A 12,173-nucleotide genomic window follows, 5' to 3' on the forward strand; every position below is an offset into this window, starting at 1 on the left:
GTTTAACATCCCTGACATCTTCTTTTGTCCTGTTTAGCCACTTGTTAGAAACCACCTTTTTAAGATATGTAAAAGTAAAACCAATGTATTTTATGCCATAGAATAAACCGTGAAAATAACTTAAGCTTATTTCAGGCATTTAATCAAAAACCCATTCAGTAAAAACATTGACTTTAGGCTACTGATTGGAAGGTTGTGAGTTTGAATCCCAGATCCACCAAGCTGCAACTGCAGGGCCCCTGAGCAAGGCCCTTAACCCTCAATTGCTCAGTTGTATAAAATGAGATAAAAAAATGTATGCCAAATGCCAGAAATGTAATTGTGTAAATGACTTATCTGTTTCCAGTCACATATTCACAGTTCTAAACTCACACTCCTGCTCACATTGTGAAGTATACACATAGCTTACCTCATGTCCTGAAGATATCTTTTTTATCTGCTTTGACTCAGTTTCGCCTGTAGTCTCCTGACCTGTACCTGTTCCCTTGATCAGGTCTTGCTATTATTCTGGACTGTTTACTTATTGTCATTAATAAAACTTCCCTACCTGCATCTGTCTCAGCCTCCATCTTGTAACAAACAGCAGTTTTATTCTTTACAACTATCATGCTGTTTAAACCATAACTGCAGAATTGTAGGTTACAATGTATTAACCTAGCCATTAATTAATATAAAAGACCGTAAATGAGTAAGTTTTTCTTCTCATTGGTGACTAGTGCACATAGAAGAAACCAAGAGAAGTACAGATGATGGATTTGGACCATCAGAAATGTCATTATCTGTTGTCTGGACCAAATCTAAGCAATATTGGATATAAACGTAAGGAAATCTCAGTCAGCACTGCTAATAAAATCACTGCAGAAAAGATTTGAGAACAATCAAGAAAAAAACTCATCAACTATATACTGTATACTCTCGGGACTTTAGAACCCCATGATGTTAATATTGAAAACTTTCCCTAAAATATTGAAGAAGAAAGCTTTCTTTGTTTCGTAAAGTGACTTTTAAACTCTTTAAATTGGATTCATCTTGGCTTCAGCCTTTCAGATCTGTTCACATGGACATTTTGCTGTTTCTCCAAAGCATTGTTTTTAAATGATTCATCGTTTTCTGGATGAAGTACACGCTTGTACACACTGCATGTTTTGATGCTTTTTGAGTGGACAGTACTTGTCATGCAGTGTGTCTCTGTCCTGGGTCTTTTATATCACTATCTGATACAGTGGTTTTCTGGCCATGATAAGAGGAAATGGCAGGTTGATAAATACCAAATCATTTGAGCGAGGACGTCAGAGCCACTAGAAGCTTTCCAGAGACAATTATTTTTCACTGAGCGCTTCTTCATGCCTGTGTTACACTGCTGCACTCTAATGTGTGCATTTCCTGTATATGTGTATAATATGTAGAGCTAATGCATGAAATAATGCAGACACAAATATTAATTAATAATAAAACATTTAGTTTTATCTTGTTTAGTCATGTGATTTTATCATTGCTCTTCTTAAATAAATAAATAATTAATTAATTAATTAATAGAACATATATAAGTAAGTACATAAATAAATAAATACTGTCTAAATAAGAAGTAATTATTTAATAAAATGAATGAAATTATTATCTAGGCTTAGAAGTATTCTTATTGATAGTATGTTGGAAATATACGAAGACAAATTTATGTACTTACAAATATAAATAAATTATAAAAATATATTCATGTAATTCATGTACATTTCTTTAAATACATATATAAAATGTGTTTATATATATATGCATGTATGTATATATATATATATATATATATATATATATATATATATATATATATATATATGATATGATCTATATAGGATATATAGATATATATATAGGATCCCAGATTTTACCTTTTATCCCACAGCAATTCACCAATGATGATTTTTTTATTCATTCATAAACAGCTTCAGTCTTTTAAGTTATTCTAAGAGTTCACTAAAGTTTCTGCTACACAATCACAAGCACTGAGCCTTTCTGTTATATGAAATCTATAATATCAGCCTTACTAAATTGCATCAGATCTACATTTTCTACAATATGCTTGTCAGGTCTGAAATCCACTCGTACTATAATAATAATAAGGCAGAAGCAGACAGACAGCAGTGGCAGAGAGTGAGGAGGAAACAGCGTGTAGGGCAGATCTGTAAGCGCCTGCATTAATGCCGCACAAAGCTGCTTAAAATTTAATGATATAAATGAGGAGAAAGATGAACATGGATTATTAAACTCATCATCATGAAAACTTAAACCAGTCAAAGGCATTAAAAGAAACTAATTAAAACAAATGCTTCAACCTCCATCATGATGGCCATGACTTATTCAGGAACATGTGAGTAGTGTGTGATCAGGAACCGTCATTATTATCGGCCACTGAATTATTTAACGCCTTTTACTCGGAGAAAATATTAGGGCTGGGGTACAGACTGGGAGGGAAAATGTACATTTTGAATAGGAATGAGAGAGCGTGCAGAGGGAGTGGGGATATGCTCCATACAGGTTTGATTTGCTTTTCGTACAGTCGTTTTAGTGGGTAAATATCGTGTTGAGGACAAATGCATGAATCCAATCAGAGCAGTTAATGTAGAACAAACAGAGTCTGAGAATTTGGCAATTGCGTTCTGCATTAATAATCACCAGGTTAATTGATCGATAATGAGAGTAAATGATTTATTATGTTTGTGTTTTAATTGAGGAATCTGCTCCCATACTTACAGTATATCTTACAGTTAATGCAAATTTATCCCTAAACTCTCTGTTTTATATACTATGCTCTGTCTTTTGTTTGTTTTTATTCACATTTTTGTTCATTTTGTTAAACCCTCCCCCTCCCCCCCAAAAAATTTCAAAATAGGACATATTGATTAATTTTTCTCTCCTTCATCTCAAGACGAACGCAAACGTCTGATTGCGAATAAAAGTCAGGTGGTAATTTTCCTCCGAGCTGCATGTTTCGCTCCGAGCTGTTCTTTTTGGATGGGTAACCTCTGAAAGATTTTAGCTTCTCATATTTGCAAGTCAAGACTAACCTTGGAGAAGCAGCCACTGTAGAGGGAAGAATATGTAATTTTATTGACCCCTAGCCTAAGCTGCAGCTGGATTTTCAGTAGAAATGGATTAGTTTCGGCTGTTGTAATATCCTGTATGTTGAAGGAAACTTTCTCTCCAGTGATAGTTATGGAGCGGTGTGTTAATGCGCTGCTAGAAAAGAAACAGGCTCGTTTTTAGTTAAGCTTCTTTTTCTTCTTTTTCACTGCATGTGCTTTTCATTTCTCTCATACAAATGAATAAAAGAATGATGAAATCTCCTTATGCAACATTTCTTTCCTGCAATAATAAAGAAGTGGGAATGAAACTCATTTCTGCAATATAATGCAGGTTTCCACCGTGTAGATGTGCACTCATGTAGGTGTGTGTGTGTAGTCCTGTAAGAGAACGGTGTTGCGTTCAGCACTAATTGGAGTGTGTCTAGAGGCCTATCAATTAAGCCCTGTTGTGTCTCACTCTGTGAGGAAGCTAGCCTGTCTAATGAGAGGAGACATGGAGGAAAGATGGAGGCAAATGAACAGAGAGAACAGGGGAGAAATCTGACATTGTTGCGCTGTTAAGCACTAAATCAAAGTAATTAGAATCAGAAGGGGAAAAAAAATCGTTTCGACTCGTAAACATCATTTCAGGTTTCCATCACCCAATAAATGGGTAGATTCCTGCGTTGGCAGAGAGCAAGATTGTTCTTAAAGTTTTTAAATCCATGTTTTCTTTTAAAAGCTGAAAAGACATCAGATTGTCCCCTACGTAAAGCGAACAGGAAGTTAGCGGCGGTCTCAGGAATAATGGAGAGGCTGGAGTCCGAGTGCTTTATCTAGTGGTAGATTAGTATTCTGAGCTCGTAGCGCTGATTCAGTTACCACAGTGGATCTAAGATCCAAATCTCGCTCTTTTGTTGTGGCCCTCACAACAGCTCTTGATGTGAGCGAATGATCTTCCCAAGCTGATGAAAACACATCCGCAGTGCTGCTAAAACCCGGGGTAGGGACTGGTCAATTGGTGCAGCCCCTCAGTGAATACTTTTCCTGTGTGTGTGTTTGTGTGTGTGTGTGTGTGTGTGTGTGTTTGTGTGCGCATCTGTGTGTGAGTGCATGTAGCCGGATTATACAACTTCACCATTGTGGCGTTGTCGGCGCTGACAGTGTCCACCGGCTCCCGACCGTGAGCACTTTGACAGCTTGATGAATTAAGGCTGACACTTGCCAAAATAGCTGTCGCCTGTGCCAGCTGCCAGTTGAGCATTTACACTCTGTTAATTGAATTGGCAATTTGTGTAACAGTACCTGCCCCTGAGCTTTGGTAAAGCAAGGGGCTGCCATTTAGCTCTGCTAATCCAAGACCAGGGAATAAGAACGCTAAGCTTCAGACGAAATTATTGCAGATTTAAAATGACAGTCAGGGGCCATGTTGCCAATTTCCCATTAAATGAGAAATAAATTAACAATAGCAATAATGTTGACTTATAAAACCGAAAGTTAAATTGACTTTCAAATAGTGCTGCGATTTGAAATTGCCACGGTGCCGAGAATCAAATTGCATATATTGCGTTCTTGCACCGAACGCTGTTTGTAGCATGGCAGTATTAAGCACCGGCATTAAATATTGAAAATGTTAAATGGAAACGGATATTTTCTCATAATAAAATGGCATTATTCTGTATCAGGGTAGTCCTTACGCCATTTGCATCTACATGAATTTGAGTCAAGGACTTCTGAATAATGCACCTTTGCCATCCCGCAGGGGAGAAACCCCGATACTTTAAACTGAATAATTTCAGCCTGAGAACTGAAGAATGCCCCAAGTGTGCCTGTATTCAACAAATTACTGTTTAATACCTATGAAGTCTCATAATGTTCTAATTATATAGCATAGAGTATGCAACACAACAAAAATATTTCTTTAGCTGTTTAACCCTTTTGACTGCTATTCCACACTCTTTATATCTCTTCATTATGCATTTACTGTAGATACTTAAAAATCCAGACCACGCTTTGTGATGAATAACTGAATAATGAGAAGAAGAAAAAAACACGTGGAATTAAATCTCTCATCCTGTTCGTGTCTGGCCGGATTTGATTAATTTACTGGTGTTTCCTTCCTATTTTTCGTTTTATTTCTGTTCAATCTGCCGTGTGACGGCACTAAAGCGGGGAAGACGTACGACGTGGGACAGCAACAGAGCAGCCTCTGTGTAGCCCCTGAACTTCTGCCAGCTTGCTCTTTGTCTATCATTTGTGGCCTGAGCAGAAATGAAGCAGATTAATAGAGCATAATGCCCGGGATCGATACGTAATTATATTCATCTCCATGGCTGCTCGGGTACCTGTGGAGGAGCACTGAATCTCCAGCCAGGTCCTCTTCAGACAGACCTGTCATACGCCTGCTCTGGACTGCCTCCAGGTCACACGGAGCTGGATGTAGTGTGTATGTAGGCGGGGATTGGATATTGTGATGGAGGCTGAGATTAGGCTTGAGAGCCCCTCCCCTGTTTTGTGCTCTGTAAGCAAAAAGAATAGAGGAGGAATTTCCCAGACTCTAGAGGAGTCTGAGGATGATGATGGGAAAAAGCGTTCTTTCGGCTCTCACGCTTCGTTCCGTTACATCTTCATCATCACATCTCTTTTAGTCTCCATGCAAATATATATATATATATATATATATATATATATATATATATATTACTCACTGGCAGTCAAATGAAGGTGGTTTGAGATTCACACATTAAAATCAGGTGAAACTCTTTTCCTAACAGGTGATTACACAGAACGACCTGCTCGCCACCTCTGAATGTCACATTCATCATCTTTAGCTTTATCAGACTAATTTAGCCTTTGTACATTTTTTTCCTCCAGTACTGTATTTGGCACATGGATGTGGATGTCACAGGGGGTCTGTGATGATGTGAGACAGCATGAGGCCGATGGACCATCTGTAGCTTAAGCACTGCTCCGAATGACTAATGCCAGCATCATTAAGAGCAGCGCTTCGCTGTTAGCGGAAGGGCTCGTTTCTGGCCTCCGTCCTCATCGGAAAGGGCCCGGTTTAACATTTTAACTTCTTTATTATAAAATATTAACCGCTATCTAGTTTGGAGTTTGAAAAGATCCCCAAGGTCAAAGAATGTGCAGCACTCAGAGCAATCTGTGCCTGATTTCTATGCAGTGTTCATTCAAAGGCAAGGATCCTTGTGATGAGGGCTATTGTACGGGTGAAGAAGAATCATTTCCTCCTCGGAGTCTGCATGACGATAGAGAGGATAATAATTGAAGTTGGTCAAGTGTGCTTTCATCTTCTGATATTTTCTTCAGTCATCTTATAGGAGCTGCCTGTTTTAAGTTTGTGTGTTTGTTTATGTGTGTGTGTGTGTGTGAGTGTGCAACAATAAATATATGAGAATGTAAATGTATGTGCAAAGTCACAACAGTGACACACAGAGGCTATGGTCTATACATTTTATTTACACATTCTTTGTTGTTTCACCTGAGAGCAGGAATGACATTGCAGTACCAGACACTTTATTAGGAGCACTTGTGCACCTGCTCATTCGTGCAATTATCAAGCAGCAGAATGGGGAAAGTGTGATCTCACTGACTTTGAACATTGCATGCTTGTTGGTGCCAGATGGACTGGAATGTGTGTTTTAGATACTGCTGATCTCCAGGGATTTTCACACACGGCAGTCTCTAGAGAAAAGTGGAAAAAATCCCTATACACATCCATTGAGCAGCAGTTTTATTGGTTGAAACACCTTGTTGATGAGAAGACAATGGCCGGACTGATTCTAGCTGACAGGAAGGCACTCAGAAACACTCTTTACAAACCTGGTGAGCGGAAAAGCATTTAAAAATGCACAACACATCGAACCTTGAGGTCGACAGGCTACGACAAACAAAAGATCACATGCACTTCCACATCTCTCAGCCTAGAACAGGAATCTGAGGCTACAGTTAGCACAGGAAAAACGAACAATTCATATTGGACAATAAACATATAAACATATTGGATATTAAACATTAAAGATATCAGTTGGGTTTTTAACAATAAATGAGTATAAAAAAACAACATATCAGTGAATAGTAAGGAACCAGTTAAAATCACATTACATAATAATAACAATAATAATAATAATAATAATAATGATGATGATGATGATGATGGAAAAATAGCATTACTCTATTATAATAATCAATGTATATACAGAATACTCACTATCCCTCCTGCAAACACTTCCTCACTGAAGTAAATTGAAAGGATGGATTTGGGTAATGAGGTTTAGTAGGTTCACCTTCCTTGAATTGTTTCTCTCTAAGCTCTAAGCCATGGAGATTTATATTGGCAGGATATATTGTGCTTTGCTTTAAAAAAAAACATATATGGGATGATGCTTGCTAATAAAGTAATCTTTTAACCCATAAACAAGTATAAGCATTCAATTGTGTGAGAATTCGGTATGTAGCAAGTTCTGGAAGTAAACTCATGGTGGATGTATGTTTGAACTGTGTGTGCCCTTTCTGCCCAAGCTGGGCTCTCTTTCTCTCTCTCTCGGGGTGTAACAGCTCCCTCTGCTGTGAGTTAGCACTCTGTCCTGCTGGCTGTGCTTTGTTTGTTCTCTGTCCTGCAGTGCCGCCACTGACCCGCCTGCTCTGCGTGCCTCCGTCTCGTCCCCTGCTCATGCTTCGTGCTGTTCTGGCCTTGTGTGTCCTCTGGGCCTGACTCAGGGTGAAGTGCTGAGAGCGTAACCGGAGGGGATAGCAGTGTTTTCCCAGAGCTGCTCTGAAGGACAGGAGCCTCTCATTCCACAGTCATGTCCTCAGCTCTTCTGCCTCCTCCAGGGCCCTGCCATCTGCCCTCTTGCCCCACACGCCCCAGCTTGCATTCCCAAATGCACAGCTCTGTTTGCTTCTGCTCCTTCAGAGTCCTTAATAGCCATTCAGCACTTTTATTACATCATTAATTGCACTTAATTCAGAAACATTTGCCCCAATGCCTGGCTAGGCTTGGAAAATTAAGTACACAGAGCTTTGTTATAAAATTCTCAATAATGAACTCTGGTGGGACAAGGTCTGTTAAGTTTGAAATCACCCCAGGCCATTTTTTTTAGTTACACCGCTCTCAGTGCCTGAGTCTGCTTTTAAGTGGAGACATGGAGAAAAAATGCCCTAAGGGTGTCATTCTCCAGGTGCTCCGCCATCGAATAACTGCGCCGATATTATCCCTCGTATAAATAGCAGGCTTTGCCGCGCTCCGTTTAGATGAATATGCAACACGCACATGGACACAAGCCATAAGTAAGCTGTGATTTGCATCTGTCTATTTACAGTAGCGGGGGCTTAGTATTATTGGGGCAGAAGTGTTTGTTCAGCAGTTTACCATATCTGTTTAAATCACACTGGCAAATTCCATTTCCAAGTTCATTTGGAAGAACTAAAGTAGGGACATGCATGCAACTGCACGCCCCCACACACACACACACACACTGCACTTCAAAACTGATTTGTGTTTCCTTTCCTCAGCTATTGGCTCGCAGAGAAGGAGGAGCCCCAGTGCAGTTGCCTCAGAGATCTTTGAGCCTCACCTGGGCAGCCACATCCTACAGGTAGGTGCATCTGTATAACCCACTTCCACATGTTCACATGCACATGAACTCTTCCTCACCATAAACAAAATACATTTATAAAGCCTGTTTCATTATTAATTATATAATTGACTATTTATCATAGATTTACAGTATTTAGAGTCAGCTTTAAAAATATTGCCACCCTGAGAAATTGAATAAAAAACAAACAGCATACAAAAAAAAACATAGAAAATAATTGAAAATGTAATAATTGAGTTTAATAACATAATAAGGGCATTTCTTTGGAAAAGCACTGAACATTTCAGAAATAACAGCACTCTCAAAATTAATAAGAGAAAATCGACACAGAGCTTGTAATATGGGTGTTAGATCAATTTTATTTTGCCCTTTAACTGGAAAAAATCTTTTTAAATGGTAATAGTAATAATATTTATTTATTTATTTATTTATTTATTTATTTACTTAATTATTATTATTAGTAGTAGTAGTAGTAGTAGTAGTAATAGTAGAAGAAGTAGTATTAGTCTCTTTTGTGTTTTTTGGTGATGGATATTGAATTTATCCTTTAGGGTTGCCAATATTTTACCATATATCTTTCTAGGGAAAACATACTATTGTTTAAAAAACAATAAAAGTCTTTCATATGAGAAAGGTTATTAAAAAATGCTTCAAATTGTATGAAGGGTGCCAATAATTCTGGTTTTGGCTGTATACTGAACAGAAGAAATGAATGGGTGGGTAGGAATCCAAGTGAATGCAGTGTCATCGTGAATATTTGGAGGTAAGCATCTTTAGGGAGCAGCCTATATACAGCACCCAGTATATGCGCACAGGTCTACAATTTAAAACCCCACATGCTGTCAAAACTGCAGTCTTGCTTTTTTTCGCTATTACACAAATATTGCGTCTTTAAATAACTTGCTCTTGCTCCAATGCAATCTATATTGCTCATCTTCTTTGGAGCTGAAAAAGTGTGTGGGTAGATACTGAAATTCTCTTCTGCTCGGCTGTTTATGGTTTTCTGTATAGTTCTTTTTTTTTTTTTGTAAATTGGGTCTGGTGGCTTTATCTCGGACGGGTGATTAAACTAAACTAAACAGATTAGATTAGAGCTAGGTAATGTGTTAGTTATGAAAGAGATACTGTTTTATCATTATTTGAGATTCGATGTGGTTTAAATGAAATTTGATTACTCCTCCGTATTGCTGTTGGATTTCCAGATGAATAGAGGATCTGTTTTACCTCGTGTTGATGCAGAGGCCATTACTTTATATTGGGACGTCTCAGAGGTCAAACACATATTAATCTATTACTTTGATTTCCATTTAAGCATGGCGTTTTCATTCAGGGCAAGAAATTCTTTATGAAATCACGGTGTAGAACAGATCCTGGGTGACGGGGTACTGAGGAGACAGACATATGTGGCATCGTAGCGTGCTATTAAACGTGAGGTAAATTAGAAGTGACACCTCGGCGCGTTTACCTGCGATGTGCAAGTCGACAGAAGCGCTCAGGGGAGCCGAGGGAGGAGATTTTCATCCCTCCACTACAGAAAAAAAAGCTTTTTCCTCTCCATGTTGAACCAGAGCACCAATGTCCTGTCAGATTCCTTTAAATGACACAGAACAGAAAGCGCAATTTACACCAGTCACCTGTGTCCGGGAAAGCGGATTAGGAATATTTAAATAGCATGCCATGGTCCCTGCGCAGCCGCCGCTCTTCCCTCTTCGACAGGTTAAATGTCTGACAGGAAAGCGGAAATTTATAATTAACATCAATACCAGCCCTGGAAGTCTGTCGAGGCGTGGCCTTTTCAAGGAAGGACTTGTTCCTGGCAAATTGTCCCCATTAATCTTCAGCTTAATTGATTGCAAAAAGTTTTAGGATGACATTTAAAAAAAAAAAAAAAAGCATGCTCGGCTAGTGATTGATTTGGGGAAAATGAACTAATAATGGATGCGAGGCAGTCATTACCTGTTGAACGTGCCTCTAATTTTAGACAGATTAGTTGGTGTTTGATAGAGTTTAATAAAGAGAAAGGTGATGAGTTGCACTCTGGGTCTTACCTGGAGTCAGAAGCGTGGGTCAGTGCTTACACACACACACACACACACATTACGACTGCCTAAGGGTTGATTCCAAATTTGCATTAATCCCAAAGTCTCCTATGCATATTTTATGCTTATAGATATTATTTATTGTACAGATAATTCAGATAGATTTATTTATTTTTTTCTGCCTTTGTTCTCTGTTGTCCTGTGACTGGGATGCACTGGTTGTCTTGGGGAACAGGACAGCTACAGAAAGCTCTCTCTGTCCTTTGTTTACCCACAGATACACTGAATACTGAAAACCACCCAGTTTTGTCATCCCAGATAATCAATTAGCTGATTTAATATGCAAGCTGTGTGGATGCAGCTGCTCTCTCCCTCCCTCCCTCTCTCTCTCTCTCTCTCTCACACACACACACACACACACAGATATTTCTCATATATTGCTCGTCTATCAGTGGTGTGTGTTGTCCAACACGGAGCTAATGAAACTGGAGCCTCCGTACTTGAGTACGCTTGCTTGCTGCTGATAGTGTGTGTGTGTGTGTGTATATGTGTATGTGTGTGGGTGTGGGTGGGTCTGTGGTTTTGTTTTGCACACACACACACACTCAGCCGTCTATCTTCCAAAGGCGCCTTCATCTGCCTCCATCCACCCAACCTATTCCTCCTCCATCACTATCCAGGTGTGAACAGCTGTGACATGGGGTTATGAAGGGTTACTCTCAGTGGTTTGGTGTTGTTTTCACACTCTTGGACGTACACATGATTTCTTTTTTTATCCAGATGCTGCTAAGATAAACTAAAGCATTCAGGTCAGAATTAGCCTAAGATGAATAATAGAAATTAGAAATTACAAATGAGTGTAAATACTTTCTTAGCCTTTTTCTTAACACAGTCTGTGTGTGTCTCTGTGTGTGCCTCTGTGTGTGTGTGTGTGTGTGTGTGTATTTCACTGATGTTCCTTTACTATTTTAGGAAGGTTTATTTAATAACAAAGCTATTTTCCAACAGTAAGGTGCAGACGAATATCAATATAATGATGAATTATATAACAGTAAGCTTTTCTGAGATATCACAGAGATCGTGATACACTTTAAAGCTGTAGATTTGAGACCTGACCATCACACTCATACAGCACACTCATATAGATTGTCTTTATGTGCTGTAGCTTTATATTTTCCCTTCACGGGAACTAAGATGACCTGTTCAAGCATGACACAGCTCCCCGTGCACAAAGCCAGCTCCATGAAGCCGGGTCTAGCTTGCAAGCAAAGTTTTGAGTGGAAGACCTCGAGTGTCCCACACAGACCCCTGACTCAACCCCACTGAGCGCTTTTGGGATGACTGCAGCCCAGACATCCTCACCCAACATCAGTGTCTGATCTCACTAATGCTCTGGTGGCTGAATGAACACAAATCCCCATAGCTACGCTCCAAAATAAACATCTCCTTAGAGAAAATGT

At 39.1% G+C, this 12,173-nt stretch overlaps 1 protein-coding gene across 4 annotated transcripts in view; it reads left to right on the forward strand.

Moving 5' to 3' along the window:
- Positions 1-12,173, forward strand: part of LOC131359925 (neuronal PAS domain-containing protein 3) — a 236,202-nt gene that overhangs the window by 120,090 nt on the left and 103,939 nt on the right. For all 4 annotated transcript variants that reach the window (XM_058400072.1, XM_058400073.1, XM_058400075.1 and 1 more), the window contains one exon: positions 8,592-8,674. In XM_058400072.1, the coding sequence (XP_058256055.1) occupies positions 8,592-8,674 (83 nt within the window). The remainder of the gene's footprint in view (positions 1-8,591; positions 8,675-12,173) is intronic.

Source organism: Hemibagrus wyckioides, linkage group LG09, assembly GCF_019097595.1.
Source record: "Hemibagrus wyckioides isolate EC202008001 linkage group LG09, SWU_Hwy_1.0, whole genome shotgun sequence".
Taxonomy (NCBI): Eukaryota; Metazoa; Chordata; class Actinopteri; order Siluriformes; family Bagridae; genus Hemibagrus; species Hemibagrus wyckioides.